This window comes from Amblyomma americanum, chromosome 1, assembly GCF_052857255.1.
Source record: "Amblyomma americanum isolate KBUSLIRL-KWMA chromosome 1, ASM5285725v1, whole genome shotgun sequence".
Lineage (NCBI taxonomy): Eukaryota > Metazoa > Arthropoda > Arachnida > Ixodida > Ixodidae > Amblyomma > Amblyomma americanum.
Window position 1 is genome coordinate 102,836,417 of NC_135497.1, and position 21,133 is coordinate 102,857,549.

The 21,133-nt window shown below is 46.8% G+C and overlaps 2 protein-coding genes across 2 annotated transcripts in view; one reads left to right on the forward strand and one right to left on the reverse strand.

Moving 5' to 3' along the window:
- LOC144112985 (uncharacterized) overlaps window positions 1–21,133 on the forward strand; it is a 52,720-nt gene that overhangs the window by 12,129 nt on the left and 19,458 nt on the right. Inside the window, exons 4-7 of the mRNA XM_077645840.1 lie at window positions 3,570–3,783; window positions 9,747–9,811; window positions 12,928–13,178; window positions 13,911–14,258. Coding sequence (XP_077501966.1) covers window positions 3,570–3,783; window positions 9,747–9,811; window positions 12,928–13,178; window positions 13,911–14,258 — 878 coding nt within the window. The remainder of the gene's footprint in view (window positions 1–3,569; window positions 3,784–9,746; window positions 9,812–12,927; window positions 13,179–13,910; window positions 14,259–21,133) is intronic.
- Window positions 8,536–10,258, reverse strand: LOC144134663 (uncharacterized). Its single transcript, XM_077667524.1, has one exon. It carries the CDS (start codon window positions 10,137–10,139, stop codon window positions 8,967–8,969), a length of 1,173 nt encoding a protein of 390 aa, XP_077523650.1. The 5' UTR covers window positions 10,140–10,258; the 3' UTR covers window positions 8,536–8,966.

Consider the following 21,133-nt stretch of genomic DNA (forward strand, 5'->3'; position numbering starts at 1 on the left):
ACGTAGCACTGGAACTCTCGAAGTTTTGACTCGAATTCCCTGGGCAGCTTCTGGCAAATAGAAGTCGTGCATCGAAGGGAGAACCCGGCCCTTCGCATATACTTCTGCACCCAGCCTCGTGATGCCTTAAACTGGTTTTGGGTCAAACCCGTGTCCCACGCAAGCTCCTGTGCTTTGCACTGAAGCATTTCAGTGCTTACTCCAAGTAGTCGGGAACGTTGCTCGCTAATGAACTCTGCAAGGCGTCGCTCCAACTCCTGGAAGTGGCCTTTCTTGGGCCCCCGAAAGCCTTTTCGCAGGCTGTTGCAGTTAAAACAATTCCTCGCGATGTTTCCTCCATCCCCTGATCGTCGATTCGTTGACGTCCAGACGTCTTGCAGCTGCTGAATTTCCCACTTTCTCAGCAAGCAGAATAGCGTTGCGCTTGAAGCCAGCTCTATACTGAGCGCGTGAGAACGCCATTCCGGTTGAACACAGCTCGACCATTTGATAGGGGTAGGCCTAAGACTCGAAGCACGGAACGCACAACTGCACGCACTGGCACCAAACACGAGAAAGAGCGAACAAAGTGCGCTGCTCCATGCCCTGCTGCCTTTTAGTCACGTGGCCACGTTTTTGCATCAGTTGCAAGGATTAACAGACAGATGGCGGTGGGATCGCTCGCTCCTTTGCTGCCGTCTTGGCGGCGATTGCGAGCGCTCGGTGCCTCCGAGATGGCTGTCTCAATTTGCGGTCACGGAGGCCACACAACCTTGCTACAGGTTGCGAGCATTCGTCAAGAGGTGGCGCCCTCATCGCGCCAGTGACTCTAGCTGGCGTCAACTCTTGTTGGCTTGTTCTCACTGGCATCGTTTTTTTTTTGTGATTGTGATTACGTTGCTGCTTTGTCCTAGTACAGTAGAACCCCGCTGTTACGTTCCTCACTGCTGCGTTTTCCCAGCTGCTACGTCGTTTTCATCCGGTCCCGGCATATCTTCCCTAGGATCCAATGTATAAGGAACCCCGCTGTTGCGTAGTAGCTGTGAAAACGTTCCCGCATGATACGTCGAAACTTAGCACCCCGAGCACGCCTGGGCTGAAGTAGGCAACGCGCTCCAACCGCCATTTTGACTTTTGGGAGTTTCAGCCGGGCTTGGCTATGGAACTGGCTGCAAGAAGCCGCACGCCAGTTTGAGTGGCCGCCACTAGGTGGCCGTTCGTGAAAAATGCTCTCACTACCCTAGCTCTCACTTTTACGGTCGCCGCACGGTTGTTGGACGGGTCGACTCCTCTTCTATCGTGCTATCGTCGTTGTACATTAAGCCTCGTGAACGTCAAACTTGTGCTTAGATGGCGTCGCGCAAGCGGAAGGCGCTTTCTGTTGAGGAAAAGCTGGACGCAATAAACGCAGTCGACAGGCAGCCAGTGCGGAAGAGAGTCGACATTGCTAAGGACCTTGGTCTCCCACCCTCAACTCTTAACAGCATCGTCTCGAAGCATGTTGAGATAGAGGGGAATGCAGCGCTCTTCGGCCCGAAAGCAAAGCAGGCTCGTGGCGCCAAGTATGGAAACCTCGACGAGGCTCTTCTTACTTGGTTCAAGCAAGCTCGTGCTGCCGGTGTAACTTCAAAGGCAGCATTTTGCACGAGAAGGCGATGGACATAGCCGACAAACTGGGCATCACCGACTTTGTGTCGTCCAATGGCTGGATCGACCGTGGTGATTTCTAGCGAGCAAAAGAAACGCCAAGCCACCATTCTGGGCTTTTTTAAGTCCTAAGCGCACTCTGTGGAAATAAATTGTCTATAGTTGAAACTGCACTTTTTTCATTCATTTTCGGAGCTTTCCTCACTGCTGTGTTTTCCCGGCTCTTACGTTTTTTTTCCCCGTTCCGAAATACCGAAATACGGTATTTCGCATTCATTATCAGCTGGCTACAATGTGCCTGTGGGACAGCCTGCGTCTGCTTAGAGCTTTTTTTTTTTTCTGTGCTGTACCAGAGCCGTCGTACGAAGCGGGGTCAGCTTAAAATTGTGTCGTATAATCGAGGATTTTAATACATTGTCTCTATGGGAGTCTTGCCGGGACCAAACCGATTCCTCATAAAGTGCGGGTCATCGCATAAACAGGAGGCCATATAATCGAGGTTCCACTGTACATACTCTTCTAAGCGTGAAGTCCGAGGCACTAAGGAAAAGGCTTTTCACGGCTCTTTATGTCCAACATATTTCCTGTCACACCAGTTTACTTAGAAGAAAATGCAGTTGTAGATCCTGTAGGTATCTTTATGCTCTAGGTTTCTAGTAAATGGAAGTGTTTCAAATTAATTTTAACCTTTTAAAGAGTTTTATCAGTCTTTAGCACAACAGCAAACATTTCTAACCCTTCATTTGGTGCGAGATAGCCTTAACGACTGATACATCACAAAACCCAACAAATGAAACCAGTTTTTTGCCCACTAGTTCTGCATTTGTAGATCTTCCTGCAGTACTTATCATTGTTTGTACTTTTCTGTTATGTAGGAGATTCCTTTACTCACTGCTGTGTTCTAGAACCTGTAACGTGCTGCAAATAAGATATTAAATAATTTGCTGCTCTATGAAGGCCTTTCTCGGTGGTAGGCATCTCCATAAGCTTGTTTTCTCCTGCAGTAGTCTTGCAGGAAGAGGCACAAAGCTGCCGCCATCTTTGACATGTACCCTGAAAACATAGCTGGCCTACTAAAAGTGTGAAACCTGTTTAATTGTAACTGGAACTCACGGTACTCGCCAACTCATATCGGCATGGCATAGCAGACATCACATGTTGACTAACCCGACGTGTGTTTGGTCTGTGTAGCAGGGCCTCTTGCAAGTTTGTGCTTGATGCAAAGCCTGAGGTGGCACTCTATTTGGAGCATTGTCTCGCCTTACTGCACCAGCGACAGAACAACCTGCCTTGGTACAGTGTGAAGAAATGACATTGTAGCTGCACACCTCATCTTTTCCGCGCTCACACGCACTCACCTGAGTTATGCCGGAGCAGCCGTAAAACTTATAGTTCTCTGTCTTAAAATTAATTTTCTTTGTTCGTTTGGCATGTGCGAGTTTTGCTTAATATTTGGGTATGTTGTAATTGTGTCCATATTTGGAGACATTGCACTTTGTTTGCAAAGATTTGAAAGTTTTCATATCTCATCGACGGGTCTGGATGCAGCTCATGAATCTCTAGCGCCTTCTGTTCCCTTTGCCCTCTCTGTGAGTCCCCTCCGTTACCCTCAACGATCATCGGTCATCTCATTTTTGCATTTTACATGCCTGGCCTACTACCATTTTTTTCTCTTGATTTCGACTAGGATGTCATTTATTCACTTGCGTTCTATGACCCACTCTGCTCTTTTCCAGTCCCTTAACGTTGCCCCAATCACTTTCTCTTCCTTGGCTGGTTGTGTTGTCTGCAGTTTGATTTTTAACCTTTCTGGTATCATTTGAGTTTGGGCCCCACACATGCTCCCTGCGATTGCTGCAGCAACAGATGTGATGTACTGCTGTCACTGCAAGATCTTTGCCCTGCTGCCTTGGACGATGGCGCCTATTCTCTTCCTCGTGCAGCTACCGGCAGGCCCAGGCGGCCGTGTTGGAGGGCATCCCTCGGCTCCACCAGCTGGGTGTGGTGACCCGGCGCCCCGATGACTACTTTGCCCAGATGGCCAAGTCAGACACTCACATGACCAAGGTGCGTGAGAAGCTGCTTACCAAGAAGGTGGCTCTGGAGCGCTCCGAGAAGGCCCGCAAGCTGCGCGAGCTCAAGAAGTTCGGCAAGAAGGTGAGTGTCTTCGTCTTATCTCTTTACCCTGTCCTCTGATTTGGGCTTGTGTGGCTAGTTGCAGCTCTTACAGGCTCTTGAATGAACTGCAAGTTTACATCTTAGAAACATTTGATTCCTTTCGTTGAATTCAGGAGTTGGGCCTCTTGCAATGCACCTTTTAAGCTCGTCGGCTTCCACAAGTTGATGTGCGCCGTATTGCTTGGTTTGGATGCGCCCGATCTCCATTGCTAAATTTAGTGTGCACGGTGGCATCCTCTAGTGGCACTTAAGGAGCTCGTCAGGGGTACCATTGGGGCTGGTGCCACTGGTCTGGCAGCGTGTGCAGCTGTGCTACAGTGTCTATACCAGATATGGCCAAACTGTGGCTCCTCGCGAGTCCATATGTTGCGTGCAGTGCTCTGCCAACTGAGCTACGGCAGTAGCTCTCCAGTCTTCTACGCTCAGTTGTAGTTGTGTTGTTTGTACGCTAACCCTGAAAGTTTGTACCAGCACCGCACCTGACCTTAGCGGTGGATGTGGGATGTTTTGTTATATACCGTAGGGTGTCGTGTAGAACATGCAGAGAGGGCGACAGCTGTTCAAGAATCTTCTTATGCTACCCATGGCATCAAGGCCACCAGAACCTGAGTCCCTTTGGGCAGCAGTGGGGCATATGTGTCCCACTTCCATTGCTGGCAAACAGAAAGCAGTGAACCTGGATGTTTTGTGCAGAATACTACCGTACTACGAAACAAGTTATTAAGCATGTTTTTATACTTTGCTGTTCTTACAAGCGCGGCTGTGCAATTTGACGAGACCCGTCTTGGAGGGGGAAAAAAAAGGTAGAAAAATTGTTAAGCTTTTGAGCCTTTTCCATCAGTAAACTGCCTTGTAATACTTCTTGAACCAATGTCTAATTCTGTTGCGAGTTTGCTTATGCGTCGATAAGATAGTACGACATTTGAGGTCTTCTTACCACATACGTTTTTTTCCACAAAACCAGTGGTCGAAATGCATTGAAAGTAGGGGTGTGCAAATATTCGAAATTTTGAATACGAATCGAATATCTTTGATTCGATCGTATTCGAGAAATTGATATTCGAGAATCTCTGATTATTCGAAAATTCCCGAATACTCACGAGCGATCGTATACTGCGCAGACTTTCATAAAAGTGACCGTGGCAAAACCACAATATCGGGGCATATTAGCCAATGATCCAGTTAAAAATTCCAGGAAAACGATACAGAGGTCCTATTCCCTTCCTTTTCCGTCGTTTATCACGTGGTCCGATCGCATTCCGACGCCACTAGGCTGGACCTCATGCGAAATTCCGCATGTGGCCTTTCCCACATATCACCCGTGCTGCGAACAAGATGGCCGACGGCCCACTTCGAACAATCGCAATGCGAAATCGCGCTTTTTTTAATCCTGCCGTAATACTTTGCACATTTAATGTCCAGATCCGAAGAATGCATCCTGTCGCCTTCATAACTCTCTCGAGCGTGACCTCTACCATCCCGTTTTGTAAACTACGCTATGCGGGAAAGCCTACTTGCGGAATTTCGCGGGAGCCTCCTGAAGGGGCGTGTCGAGTTCTTACAATAGGGCAAGCGATCCTGTAAAAATCTCGCTTATTGCATGGTGCATTGTAACCCACGCACCTCTTCAGTAGCTGTAACGGCAGGCATGACAACAATCGAAAGGCTCCTGTCGCTAGGTCAAAAAATAGCCCGGCCACGTAGTTTTGGTTTCTGAGCTTCGCCACTGCCGTGCGGCAACTGCAACTGTCAGCCCACGCATTCGCCGGTAGTCCAATCCCAGCTCCGCGCGGCTTTTGGACGCCGACTGGCGCGTCGCAGGTGATTTATTTTTCCTTTTTAGAAGCCATCTCGCCGTTCCGATGCTAGTGTGTGTTTCCCGGCCCTTGCTTCCATTTGCGTTGTTCTCTAAGGCTCGTCACGGGCTTACAGGTGTTAGCGCGATGGAGCTGCCTCCTAAGGCCTTACTGTATCTTCGCATTTTCGGCAGGTTTTTTTCGGGGGGCACGGGGAAGTTTATAAACCTAGGCCTCCGGATAAAGCGGGCATTTCTTCCGGTCCCTTGAACTCCGAATGAAGGAGGTTTTACTAGTCATCATGCTATTTTTTGTTGCCAGTCTTGTTATTTTATGGATTTTGTTTTGTGTGACCTCATTACAGTTTGGATACTGTTATCCGGTGATACATAACCAACTCGCCCAGCAACTGGTTTTGGTTTTGGATACTGTAATGCTGTCTCATGAATAGTATACATTTCTGTGCACATGTTTTTGTATACGGTACTGAGACAGTCTAGTTTTGTTTATTTTCGTTGCAAATAACATACATTATATTAAAAAAATAAGGGCAACAACATTTGCTTGTTTATCATCTTGATATTTTTTTTGTACTGAACAGATATTCAATATTTGATTCGATATTCGAAGCCGTTTTTTCTTCATATTCGTATTCGATTCGTATTGGGAAATTTCAATATTTGCATACCCCTAATTGAAAGTGATGTCATTGAATTCTGAGAGCCATTTTGAGTGACATTTTGCAATTTGTATGAATGTGTGACATGTATACAGCTTGCGCATTATACAGTAAAACCTCGGTAATTCGAAATCGCTTAATTCGAACTGACGGCCGGGTCCCGGCAAAACCCTGTGTATTTCAATGGGTCAAAACTCCCGATAATTCGAATATGCCGGTATCCACGTCGGTTAATTCGAACTAGGCGCCGATGGCTGGCATTGCTCCTCGCATATAGAAGTCACCTCGCAGCAAATACAATGCGCTGAAAATTTTTAAAAAATGCAGAATGATGAGAAAAAAAACAAGCCAGCACGCACGAGGTGAGACGTGAATTTCGTTGCCCGAACCAACCCTCCGGTGCATGCCGTAGCAGGTTTTCGCTGCCGGAGCGTCGAAGCATTGGCTTGTCTATTTTTGGCTGACGCGCGGTCACGCGGGTAGCCACCCTACCGCGGGCGCCGCCTATGCTCCGACCACGGTGGCTCTGGCGCAAGCTGTTGCAGGTTTCCGCTGCGCCGAGGCAGTCGTGACCATTGGAGACGCACGCGACCATGGAGGAAGGAAGTACTCGGGAGAGGCGGTTACGTCACATTTTTTTGAAGCCGCGCTTTTTTTCTGATGGAAATAAACGTTTCAATCAAGCGGGCCTCCCCTCCTCGTTCCCCCGCTTCCCTCTACTTGGCCGCCGTCTCAGCGCGCCTGCCCATGCAGCAGACGACGCCGGTGCGCCCAGCTTTCTATTGGCTGCGTCATCGGCTAAACTCTCCCAGTAGCCCTTGCGAGAACGCGTGACTTCCGGTACCCTTTTATTGTGCAGCTCGGGAAGCGAAGACTCTTTCCTTTCCTTCATCCTGCACGCAGCACCCGGCCCCTCTTGTGCCTAGTCTTTGTTGCCGCGGTGTCTAGTGAAGTTTGTGTTGCGTGATATTTCTCGTTTGTTTGGTATCTCGCTGGTGACGTCTCATCGACTGTGGCAATCATGGCAAACCGAGGAAAGTACTCCGCAAAGGATTTGAAGACGAAGGTGGAGATATTACAGGAGGTCGAACGTGGTCTCCTAACAAAGACAGCGATCGCAGAGAAGTTTGCAGTCAAGAAAAGCACGCTGTCCACATACCTCAAGAACAAGGACTCGATCTTCAATGCGTATCAAAAGGAGATGGAGCCCTCGCGGAAACGACTAAGAACATCGGCCAGTTTCAAGTGTGCTTCTTAAAAATGTTTAAAAACATACCATGTAGTCAAGCCAACCTACACTGACCCCATCGATAATGAGCATTAATTCAGTGTGAATGAAGGCGATAGGTCTGTTGCAGTGCGTGTTAGAGCTGTAGCACTGAGTTCCGGATAGAATTAATGTTCGTGATTTGGGACTCTGTTACCTTAGACGCACAAGTGCCGCAAACTTTCCAACCGAAGGGGCCTCTACTTTCCTCTTGAGGCTCACCTGTGTGCTTAAGTAGCCTTGTGGCATAGAAAAAAAGAAGCGTGGTAGCGTGCGTGTTCATGGGTAGACTATGTTACCTGTTCTGTTCCTCCCCATCAGCCACAACACCCTGTGTTTCTTATTCCAGCAGGTCATACTTAGGGAAAGTGTTTTTCATGTAGCATCGTCCAAAACAGCTTACTTGGCGAAATCTTTTTCGCGTAGTATTTGTGCAAACCTTGCCAAAGCTGCCGTCTTAGGTGCAGCAGCAGCTCAAAACAGACAGGCATGGGCCAAACGAGAAGCTCCAGCCTGAAACTGGAACAACTAGCCCACTTATATCTCGAAACGAGTGTCCCCTGCCTCATATTGCACTGAAAATTTTGCTCGTATTAGTTGGAATAAATAGATAGTGTAGAGCATTTTCTGTTTTTGAGATTGCACGGTGACATAGTGTGTCATTTTGCTCTTCCGTAAGCCAACCACATTTCACTGCTCGTCAGAGATGTCCTAACGAACACAAGCTGTTTTGAAGCTAGAAAAAATTGACTGATTTTGCATGTGAATGTTTTGTGACAAGGGTGGCTATAACATAAGTCAAAAAAAAAAGAAAATAATTGTTTGTGGGACGTCTTTTCAGTTGCTAACGGGGGACACTGCGGTTTGACCGTTTTTTCTTATTTCTTAAGTTATGAAGTTGAAATGTTTACACCTGATGTAGTTTCCTCTGCTGATAACAAATATGCAATTAGATTTTATATAGATGTCAAGATATTTCAAGTGTCATGTTGGGCCACCTTGCCCAAAATTATGGCAACTTGCAGTGGAAATATTGGCCTGTATTTTACATGTGCATGCTCTAGAAGGACCAGGGAATGCAACCATAGCACAGGCATAATTTTAGATGAATCACCAAAAAAGTTACAGCCTTTAGAAATTTCCAGTCTGAAAATGCAATTTTCTAGAACCAGATAAATTGATTGTAATTTATATTTATGCATAGAAATATGTATTTGTTTTAGTATGGTTGCACAAAGCATCTTATAAGCTTTCAAATGCAACAAAAATGCAAATCGGACCAGTAGATCTCAAGATATCATGGGCAAGGGCTGTCAGTGTAGCGAAAAAATCCGTTTTGAGAAATCAAGAAAAGAAGTTTGAGAACCCAGTAACACTTTATTATGGCCAATAACAGCCATGAATCTGCAAGGGTTCATCCCTAGAATGCACCAGGCATGTAGTCAGAGTCTCTTTCAGTTGTGCGCTTTTTCATAGCGCTGCGGAACCTTTCTGCTTGTAGATGCTTTGCATCGGATGTTGCAAGCCAGCGCCGATCCTTCTCAGCTGACCTCTCAATAGCTGCAGTGCCATGATTTACGCTCAGCTGCTGCAGAATAGCTTTGGTGGCATACTCCTTGCCGGCATTGACTCTTGTTACTGGTTCGGCAACAGCTGACTGCACTGCAAACAAAGAGGCCTGTTTGGTCTTGGGCACCAGGGACCAAATGACAGAGTGAAGACTCTCATTTGAGTTCTGCATTTTTCCTCGTTGGCAGCGCTCAAGCAGCTTCCTATCGGAGAGGCGGACAAAAACAGGTTGCAGAGCATCTGCGACATACTTTGGCAAGTTATAGCGATGCTTTGGGGGTGGCTCATTCTTTACCAAAGCCTGGTTGTACTTGCACCAGGATTCCTGGCCTTGAGGGCAGAGACCATGGTTTGTCTCAGCATCCGTTGATGTAACATGGTGGTAAGTGGCAAGCACAGCATTGTGCATTTTCTCGATATCACCCTGGTGTGTTTTCAAAGCCCATCCATAATACATGGTGAGCTTTGTAATGAGCTCGCCAGTCAGCTTTCCTTTGCCGCTGAGGCTTGGTCCGTTTTCTTTTTTTTTATGCACTAGGTTACGTAGTGCTGTCCCCATTCTCTTGCTGACGTGGTTGGTGCAGTCTTCTTTCTGTATCTGCACATATCCGTATGCCTTTGCCTCTTGTAGATTGTTGAAGGCGTGGCTGTCGCCATCACAGAGCATGGTGACATAGCGCAGCCCATACTTTTCAAGTGAGCGGCTGAAAAGAATCCTGGCTGCTTCAACTTCCATTTCACCTGGCTTGCTCGACGTGTTCTTCTGGCATTTGTGTTCCGCTTGCCATGCTTCAAATTCGGGATCGTCCTCCTTCAGACCACAATGGCATCCCAGGCAGAAGTTTGACAAAACAACAAAATCTAGAACATAGCCCGTGAAGAGTTCTATTACTGTTCCAACGCACACATGCGATGAATGGCCCCGTGTGAGCCACGTTCCATCGAACGACACAGCTATGTTTGCTGGGTGATCGAAGTTCAGGTTCTGGTAGGCAAGCTTCACCGCACCAGCACAGTCCCTCATCACTTGTGCGGCAGCGTTTAGAGCAGCAGAAGGGTTCAGCTTGTCCTTCAAGTAACCTTGGCATGTTTTGTAGTGCGTACCCCGCCGGGAAATGTTGAGCGCGGCGAAAATGTCGTTCAATGCGGTCTGCCCGTTTCCTGTGCTTGCAGCCGCACGCGCGGCGAGAACGTTTATTTTGAAGGGGTTGCAGGTCGTGTTCGTGCCTACTCTAGGCGAGCTCCAAGTAGTTTTTACGTGCCCGCAGACTTCACAATTGAGCGGGAGCTTCACAGCAATCCCAAATTCCAGCTCACCTTTTGAAATGTTCACGGAACCGCCGCACACTTTGCACTTCACACATTCGAGCAGCTCATTCACGGAGGTTAGGGCTAGCACCGTGAACGATGTTCCCGACACGGGCGAATCGTTGATCGTTGCTCTCAATAGAGATCGCTTTCGCCGAGTGCCTGAAACTGATGAAAGTTCATGCCGTGCCTCCGTCGCGTGACGCTCTAGCTCCGTTTTATCAGCGTCGGTCAGGAACGGTGTGTCTACACGGACGGCTGTCCTGGCTTCTTCGGTTGTTGCAGCATCTTCCAACGACGCCGCGGCAGGGCTCGTAGTGTCGGCGGTCTCTGATGCTGGTGCATCCGGCGACATTTCGCGTGACTGCGACCGTGGCGGCCGTGATTGCGGTCGTTTTTTCTTTTTTCCAAATGCATGGGCAGTACAGGACTTCCTTTTACCACCAGCCATCGTAGCGCGTGCGAAAAAGCTCTATCCAAATGGCGGACGCAATGCAGTTTTCTTGTATCTTTTTAGCTGACGATTTCTCAACATCCAATAGGGAGGCGCGATTCAGGACATGTGACACGAAAGCGCCAATGCGGCACGAGTATTTTTTATTTTTTACTGGCTTGTTGCACTGCTGTTGCCAGATGCACAGACTGTTTTCTACCGAAAACAGATAGCTGAGAGCTTCGCGTTTCAAACGAGACCAAAATGGTTGCGCTCCGCGGCACGGTTCTTGCGCAGTACGCGTTTGAATTTGACTGTTTTTTGAGTTGTTCTCGCGAGAAAAACTTCCACATAGATGACTTTGAAGAGCAATAAATCGATAAATACTTCATAGAGAGTTGTAATATTTTATGTATGGGTTCTTGAGAATGTCTAGATTCGGAAAAAAAATACTTTGAGAAGTCAATTTTTTTGTCATTTTTCGGCCGCAAACCCCCGTGTCTACCCTTAACCCACATATGCCAAAACTTCAGAAATGAAAAAAAAAATTAAATATTTTACAGTATGAAATGTTTTTTACTTCACGATTCAGAATCATCCTTTTATTGACAGAAGTATTATTCTCAAAACTGACTTTTTAGCCATCCTGCAGTGTGGGATACTAGGAAAATTCGCTACTTGCTACGCATGGTAAAGCTTCAGACACCGCATTTCTCATTATGTGCGGTGGTTTCTTTCTGAGAGTGTGCAAAAATTATTTTTCTTGCAGAATTACAATGTAGTTGGGGGTTTAATTTCAAATATGGCATCCAGAGTAGACTGGCAGATCTTTCCAAATGCACAGAACGCACAAAACTGAACACATACAACACGCCCCTTGCACAGGAAAAGTTTAGACCCTCTTGAACCTATGCTAGTGGGTGCTAGGTTTTACATGATAAACTTTTAGAGTTAATTCTCAAGAAAAGCAGTGTCCTTCTTGTAGGGTGTTGGATGGAGTAGACTCCCTTTAAGACCGCCTCCTAAGACCATGAAGACTGTTCATCTTATCAGAAGTTCATCTAATCAGGACTGCTTCTAAAAATGATGTTCGAGCATGCAGTGTGTCTCCAAATACTTCGTATATCTGAACAAAGCAATGAAATGGTCTTTTAGGAAAAAAATAACTGCAACATAAGCATTCATTGCACTGCTAGTGGTCTGGTACACATTGGTTGACCTAATAAGGCATCTGGCATTGTTGGCTGTTGCCCAGTCTGTTATTTTTTCTTGTGTGTCTGTTGAGAAAATCGTCTGGCTGCTACAAATGCAGACATCTCACTTAAGGGGGGACACGGCTCTTTCGGGCCAGAAATTCGCGAAAAAATCGGTTTTTCAGTTTTGCCATATTCGGATTCATGAGGTCATTCTGCATCTGTCATCGAATTTTTAGAAAGGAAGGATCAGTATTTGCTTCGTAATAGGCATTTAAATATCCGAAGGCGCACGCGTTTAAGGGGGGACGCGGGTCTTTGCGATCAAAAAATGATGAAAAAATCGATTTTTCAATTTTGTCACAGTTGGACGCACGGAATCATTTTCTATCTTATTGCCAAGTTTGGTGGCCTGAAACTGCATATTTTTCGCAAAATCGCTGATTAAAGATGAAATCTCGACAGAACTGCTCGCGAAAAAACATAGCAAAATGTCTATTTTGCGGCGTCTCTCGCGTGAGAACCACCCTTTGCAGCGCTGCAATCTTGGTCTCGTTCAAAAGAAGAAGGCCTGAGCTTTTTTTCCCGCCGAAGCGAATTCCGATCATGATTCGCAGGCAAGAACAAGACTGAAAACAAACAAAGAAATTCAGCCATAGTATTGGCTATATGTGGTCACGTGGCAAAATCAACGTCTCCTATTGGCCGGCGCCATTTTCTTCGGACGCTCTGTGCTTTCATGGGTGACGCCATTTTGAAAATACCACCATGGAGAAACCGTACCGGAAATTCCACAACGTGCACAAATTCGACAAGAAATGAAGAACACGTCGCAGAAATAATGCCGAATAATGTTCATCGCCAGCGATCCCGATCAGCCGCAACGGTGAGCCAGAACATCAACCGGCGGATGAACCGACCTTTGCAACCATTCCGCCGTTCGCCTCGGGTGCGGCACACGTCGTAGCGACATTGGAAAGGGGCGAAGAGCTGGATGATGGTCTCATCGCACAAGCAGCGATTTCAAGAAAAGAGAGTTACGTGCCGGAGCGCGAATCGACGGTCGTGACGGATGCTTTTACGCCAAGTGCGGCGTGTGCCTTCGACACGGAGCAACCCTCGGACTCGGGTGAGATCGGCAATCGGCGGCGGCGGGTTCGAGTCGACACTGCGTTTTTGACCCGTGCTGATCACGAGCAGTTACAGAAGGATTCTGACGATAAAATCGCGAGCCTAACAGTGATTTCTGCTAGCCAGAGGAAGATGCGAACGCTTGAGACAGAATGCACAGCTGACGACCCGCCAGCATCTGCAGCTACCTACACTATCGTCGATTTGGCGGCGATCAACAAACTGCTCCAAAATACTGTGTGCCGGATTTGCGATGGGGACGTTGCCATCACGAAAAACGGCACGGAGTATGGGATTGCTGTGAAATTGTGCATGGAGTGCCACAATTGTGGAAGTATCGCCAGTGAAAGGAGCTCTCAGCACGCAGACGGCAGTGCGAAGTGCAGGCCGTTTGAAGTGAATATTCTCGCAGCTCGTGCTATGCAGAGCACTGGTAATGGCCAGACTGCCCTCAATGACATTTTTGCAACAATGGGTGTGTCCCATAGGGGTCTACACCATAAGAGTTATCAGGGCTATTTGAAAACTAAGTTGAACCCTGCAGCAACAAGGGCTGCAGAAAAGGTGCTTGCCAGCTGTGCCTTATCAGTGAAGGGTTTATACAAAGAGCTGTGCTTTGACAGCCCTGGAAATGTGGCTGTCTGTTTTTATGGCACGTGGCTGACCAGGGGTCACACATCCCATATAGGTGTGGGCACAGTGATTGAACTCTTTTCTGGTTATGTTTTAGATTATGTGGTTCTGTCCAACTTTTGGGCAGGCTGCACACGTGCACCGCCAAAGGAAGACCCAGAATATGAAATCTGGTTGTCTAATCATGACTGCCAGAAAAATACCTACCGTAAATCGGGGCTCATGGAAGTTGAAGCTGCCGTCACTCTTTTTGAGCGTTCGCTTTCACGTCATGGCCTGCGCTACTCAGTCATGCTTTGTGACGGTGACAGCCGGCCATTCAACGCTATTCAAGAAGCTAGCGTATATGGATACATACCAGTTAGAAAAGAAGACTGTGTTAACCATGTCAAGAAGCGCATGGGGACTGCATTGTGCAACATCCTGAACAAGCACAAAGGCAGAGGTGAATCGCTTAGTGGAAGAGGCCGCCTGACAGGGGACCTCATTGAGAAGCTTTCAAAATATTATAGCTGGGCCCTGAAGTCCAATGTAGGTGATGTGGACAGCATGCAGCAGGCAGTAATGGCTACTTATTACCATGTTACTTCTACAGACATGCTGTCTGATCATAGTCTGTGTCCAAGTGGCCCCGACTCTTGGTGTAAGCACAACGCTGCTGCCGCCAGAGGAGAAACGCCGCCTAGCCACACTTACAATCTCCCTGACAATGTAAAAAAGGCACTGCGCCCGGAGTATGAGCGGCTATCTGATAAGGAGCTGCTGAAACGCTGCCAAAGTGGCAAAACTCAAAATGTGAATGAGTCCTTATACTCTGTTATTTGGTCACTCATTCCTAAGGACAAACATTCCTCATTGTTTGCCGTAGAGTCTGCAGTGGCTGAAGCAGTGATGCGCTTTAATTCTGGAATAAAGCAAGCACCTACAGATATCCTTCAAGAATTGCACTTAGTGGAGAACTGCACCAGCTCTAAGAGAGCAAAAGAAAACGACTCTCGAAGATTGACAAGCGCTGAGAGAAAACGTGAAGCCTCGGACACATTTTTGCAGTCGGCAAAGCGACGCCAGCGACAAAAGCACGATGCAGATTACTTGCCAGGTGCCTTCTAGGCTATTTGTTTTCAAGAATAAAGTATGTTAATGTGTTTACTATGATTCAATGTGTTTACTATGCTTCAATGTGTTGCAATTAGTTTTTTTGTGTTTTTCTCAGTTTTGTTTTTTTTAGTCACCATACCATCATCATCATCATCATCATCAGCCTTACTACACCCACTGCAGGGCAAAGGCCTCTCCCATGTCTCTCCAATTAACCCTATCCTTTGCCAGCTGCATCCACCCTTTGCCTGCAAACTTCTTAATCTCATCCGCCCATCTAACCTTCTGCCGCCCCCTGCTACGCTTACTTTCTCTTGGAACCCACTCCGTTACCCTTAAAGACCAGCGGTTATCTTGCCTTCGCATTACATGCCCTGCCCAAGCTTATTTCTTTCTCTTGATTTCGACTAGGATGTCATTAACCCGGGTTTGTTCCCTCACCCACTCTGCCCGCTTCCGATCTCTTAACGTTACACCTATCATTTTTCTTTCCATGGCTCGCTGCGTTGTCCTTAATTTAAGCTGAACTCTTTTCGTTAGCCTCCACGTTTCTGCCCCGTAGGTGAGTACCGGCAAGATTATGCTGTTGTACACTTTCCTCTTGAGGGAAATTGGTAAACTGCCACTCATGATCTGCGAGAATTTGCCATATGTGCTCCACCCCATTCTTATCCTTCTAGTTATCTCCCTCTCATGATCCGGATCAGCTGTCACTACCTGCCCTAAGTAGACGTATTCCGGCACAATTTCTAGGCTCTCGCTGCCAATTGTGAACTGTTGTTCCCTTGCTAGGCTGTTGAACATTACCTTGGTTTTCTGCATGTTAATTTTTAGACCCATCGATCTGCTCTGCCTGTCTAACTCATTGATCATGATTTGCAGTTCACCTCCTGAGTGACTCAGCAAGGCAATGTCATCAGCAAATCGCAGATTATTTAGGTATTCTCCATTTATTCTTATTCCCAACTGTTTCCAATTCAGGCCTCGAAATACCTCCTGCAAACATGCGGTGAACAGCATTGGCGAGATCGTGTCTCCTTGCCTGACGCCCTTCCTTATTGGAATTTTATTGCTGACTTTATGGAGGACTATAGTAGCTGTACAGTTGCTTCCAGTATTTTGACATAAGGCTCTTCTACCCCCTGATTATGCAATGCCTGTATGACTGCTGAGGTTTCCACTGAGTCGAATGCTTTCTCGTGCGCAGTAGAAGTAGGCGGTAGGACAGTTTGAAAAGATACCGGGAAGCTATCTCAGGTGACGAAAGATCTGATTAAGAAGCGCCAAAACATGAAGGCATCTAACACTACCGATAGAATAGAACTAACGGAGCTATCACCATACCAACTTCTGACAATGTTTTCTTGGCTTCCATTCAACCGATTTTGACCATGTTTGTGTTGTTTGGAAGCTGACTGTTTGCTGCTTGCAATAAAACCATCAAACATAAGCTTAGGTAGCTGTGAAGTTTTGGAAAACAGTTAGAATATAGCATTGTTTTCTCAGCTTTCTGTATATGAACTTCAAAGAGCTGTAACTTTCGTTCTAGAAGAGATAAAGCAGTAAAACTACTCTTATTGCAAACCTCTATGAGAGTAGAATCTACTGGAATAAAGTTTGGTCAGATGGATGCAGCCAATTTTTTCAAAATGTCAGAAAACTTTGATATATTTTAATTACAAAATAATGGCAGTATTTACAAAAAAATGGAGACCATATTTAAAATCAGGACACTGAAATGCATCAGCCCTGAAGTTTTCGTTTGGCTAATATTAATAATAAAAATTATTTTTCTAAGACCCTTTTTCCCCTTAAGGGGGGAGACACGGCTCTTTCGGGCCGAAAATTCGCGCAAAAATTGGGTTTTTCAATTTTGTCATATTTGGATTCACGAGGTCATTTTGCACCTGACATCGAATTTTTAGAAAGAAATAGCCAATATTTGCTTAGTATTAGCCATTTAAATTTCTGAAGGCGCACGATTTGCCTTTTAAATTGAGGTCAAATCATGCCTCGCCGTCACTCAGTACCTACGCGCTCCTCCGATGCCGTTTTGATCTCGTTCGAAAGCTCGCGCCTCCAGCTTATTTTTAAAATCGGTAAGCAGCGCTGGGATTTTTCCATTCGCGGACAGAATGACAGCAAAAAAAAAACGTGCGCGCCACGTTGTCATTGGTTAGAAAAGCCATGTGATCAAAATGGCGCTCTGTGATTGGGTAGGCGTCAAATTAGGGTTGTCTGCTCCAGAAGCGCGGCGCCATTTTGAGAGAGTCTGCCGCGCGGCGCGTGTGGATGAAGTATCACTCGTTTCATCGGTTCGGCGCCCGGAAACGGTGAAAACGCAAAAGGCACAAGGAGCCTGGACTATCGCAGCCTCCGCTGAGCGAGGGTCAAAGTGCGGATGGCGCACTGCCAACCGCACCGTGAACGACCGTGAAGCGCGTTGCAGACCCGCGCCGTCAACGACGCATCGCTAGTGCTGTTACCGGCTCCGCTCCCGAGCAAAAACGAAGAAAACGCTGTTTGAATTGACACAGCCTCAGCAGGGCGAAGGTGGAAGTGTTGTTGGAGCGCTGCCAAGCGCATCGTGAATGGCCATGAAAGCACGTCACGGACACGCGCCGTCAACAACGATGCATCACCAGTGCCGTCGCTGGCTCCGCTCCCGAGCAAAAACGAAGAAAACGCAATTCGAGTCGACGCTGCAGTTGACCCGCCTCAGCAGGGCGAAAGTCGAAGTGTGGTTGGCACGTTGCCATCTGCGTCGTGAACAACCGCGAAGCGCATCGCGGATCCACGCCGTGGACGACGGCACACCTCCAGTGCCGTCGCCGGCTCTGCTCCTGGGCAAAAACAATGTGCAGCTCGAGTTACGCCAGCCATGTATGCATCGATGGTGGAATTATGAAATTATGACCGATAGCGATGTGGTCGAAACTAGTGCCCGTGAACGGTGATACTTCGTTTTGAATTGACGCTAGCGACAACATGAAAGCGAGCATTTCATCGCGTCTGTTTCTGAGGCTCCACCAAGAAGCAAAAGTTATCCATGGGCATCATTATGATGGCAAAAAGGAGGCAGAGAGATGAAATGCATCCTGATTATGCCCCTGGTACATTCCTATGAGTTTGAAGTTGTTCCTGTCGCATGAAGATGGTTGGAAACGTTTTTTGTCGTTTTCTCAAAACACCAATTTTGACACATTTGCAATAGTGCAGGGATGATATCTCTGGCACAAGGGCAACATTGCTGTTTGCTATCACGGCTCATGGCTGTCTAGAGGTCATTTCTCCCACATAGGCATCGGAGCTGCCATGGAGCTTTTTACGGTCTATGTGCTTGATTATGTTGTATTGTCAAAGTACTGTTTGGGCTGTAAAACTGGCCCAAAGCCTGACAGTGCGGGTTATGCTGAATGGAAAAAAAGCCATCAGTGCCTGAAAAACACTGAAAGTAAAGCCGGGCAGATGGAGGTTGAAGCTGGTCTAATTCTTTTTGAGAGGTTGCTTAAAAGCACTACATGCACTACACAACGATGCTGTGTGATGGAGACAGCAGGACATTCAATGCTATACAGGATGTAAAAGTGTATGGCTTTATTGAAGTCGTGAAAGAGGACTGCGTTAACCAAATTCAGAAAAGAATGGGGACTGCGCTCCGCAACTTGCTACAAAAGCACAAAGCAGACGACAAACGAAGCCTTGGAGGAAAAGGCAAGTTAACTGCAGAACTCATCACCAGACTCAGCATAGGCTCGGCATATATTTAGACGCTATGCAGTGGGCAGTTATGGCGACTTACTACCATATCACCTCAACTGATGGCTGCCCAAACCACAGCCTCTGCCCGACTGGTGAGGGTTCTTGGTGCCACCAAAATGCTGCCAAGGCAAAGGTGAACCTCTGCCCAAGCATCAATACAACCTACCAAGGCATGTTGCAGAAGCTCATTTGCCTGTTACAAAAGCCTGGCTGAGAAGAGCCTACTTGAGAGGTGCCAACGGTACAAGACACAAAATTCAAATGAGAGCTTGAACACTGTTATTTGGAGCCTGATTTCTAAGGAAAAACATTCATCACTGTTCACAGTGCAAACAGCCATTGCTGAAGCAGTACTCTGCTCCAGCACTGGCAGTGAATATACCACAACTGCAATCTTGAACGAGCTGGACATGAACGCCAGCAGCACTGCCTCCAGGAGAGCAAAAGAGAAAGACTTGCGCTGCAGCTCCAGCTCCACTAAGAAGCAAGAGTCAGCTATGGGCATCAGGAAGATGGCAAAAAGGCGACACAGAGATGCCATGCATCCAGATTATGCCCCTGGTGCATTTGTTTGAATTTTAACTTATTACTTTTACATAAACATAGTTGGAAACGCTTTTTCTTATTTTCTCAAAACTACAATTTTGACACATTTCCAATAGTGCAGGGATGATATCTCTGGTTCTAGGTGGACTAGCTTCATAATTCTTTTTTTGTTGGAAAAATGAACTCACCGAGAGTGAAATAAGACTAAAACAAGACCAAATACCAATTAGTATAATTTTAAAACAATGCAATTTGTCTGAGCCTCATATCAAATTTTCCCTGGTATAAAGTTTAATATGCCATATCTTTTGTTCAAATGGGTCTAAAAACGTTCATATTACCTTATTTCACACAGTGGACATTCTAGAGCATGCCTGTATGCTCAACTTCACTGTGGCCTTTACTGTTACATAATTAAATTACCTGCAAGTTTCAAACAAAGATTACGTAATATTTTGAGAACAACTTGTTTCACAGGAAAACTGAGTGCATATTTGAAATCAGCATACTGAAATGCATAAATCAGGTAAGTTTTATGAATATCCATCAAGAAATAAGGAAAATAGTCTTAAGAGGGGTGTCCCCCCTTAACCTTCCGAGATATCCTTCAGTGCCCTCACATTGTTCGAAGAACTACACTAAAGTGTCCAGGCAAGCGTCAGCTGCATCACAGGTCACCAGTAGAGATTCAGGCGCAACATCCATGCTGTTGTCAGCAGCAGTTTCTGATGATAGGTCGAGAACCTTTTCAATTAAAGCTTCCAGTGTGTCAGCCCTGCACGTTTGCCCACCTTCATCAATGCTGCCATACGTACTCATGTCAACGGAGACACCTTTACTCCTCAGTGTAGAAACAATGCTTCTCTCCTCTAAGTTCGCAGTGGAGTCCTCACTCATAGTTTCATTCTGCGCTGAGCAGTCACTAGGCGCCACAATCCCCGCATGGCGGAAGGCATTGGCAATGGTCGCTTAATTAACCTGCTTCCAGGCACTTGTCAGTAAGTGGACAGCACTTAGCAGGTTCACTGTGTACTCTTCACTGGTCTCCATGCAAATTAGCATCCTTTGCAACCGAGAGCGCCAATAGTGCCTCTTCAACCTGCTTATCACTCCCTGGTCCATGGGCTGCAGCTTCGCCGTTGTATTTGCTGGTAGAAATTCCAGACGGATGGCAGAAAGCCCAGTGACGTGACCATGTCCGGGACAGTTATCAACAGCAAACAGAACTTTCCTTTTCTGTCTCTGGAAGTGGTGATCCATCTCCTGAACCCACTGCTCAAAAAGCGCTTGCGTCATCCATGCCTTCGAATTAGCCATGTATGTGACTGTCAGCATTTTTATGTTTTTAAAGCAGCGCGGTGCTTTAGACTTCCCAATCACCAGCAACCTTAGCTTGTCAGTCCCAGACATATTCGCGCCCACGAGGACCATTACCCGAAGCTCGCTGTGCTTTCCCGCCACGCAGTTATCACCAGCAAATGCGAGCGTTTTGTTTGGAAGCAGGTGGTAGAATAGTGCAGTTTCGTCTACACTGCATTTATTTTGAGAGTCATATTCTTCCATGGAGGTCATTCAGCTTGTTCTGCCTCCAATCGCTGTAGGTCATTTTGTCCACTGCACTGGCCTCACCGACAACACAACGAAAGGCCAGTGCATGCCTTCTCCGAAAACGGTCGAGCCAGCCATCGTTGCACGCAAACTCCACATTCAGCCACAGCGTTATTTCTTCTGCTTTTGCTTTCAATATCGCTCCATTCACTGGCGAATTCGCACCGCACGCTCTTTTCACCCAAGCAAGCAAAACGTCTTCTAGGTCTTTGTGCATAGCTGTGCGCATTCTCTTCCGCTTTGGTGCAAACTCACCGTCTTGCAAAGCATTAGTAATCCGCTCCTTGTCTTTCACAATACCGCTCA

Bases quoted from the DNA above. Each gene is read 5' to 3' on its own strand.
- LOC144134663 (XM_077667524.1), bottom strand. From the start codon at position 10,139: ATGAGGGACTGTGCTGGTGCGGTGAAGCTTGCCTACCAGAACCTGAAC.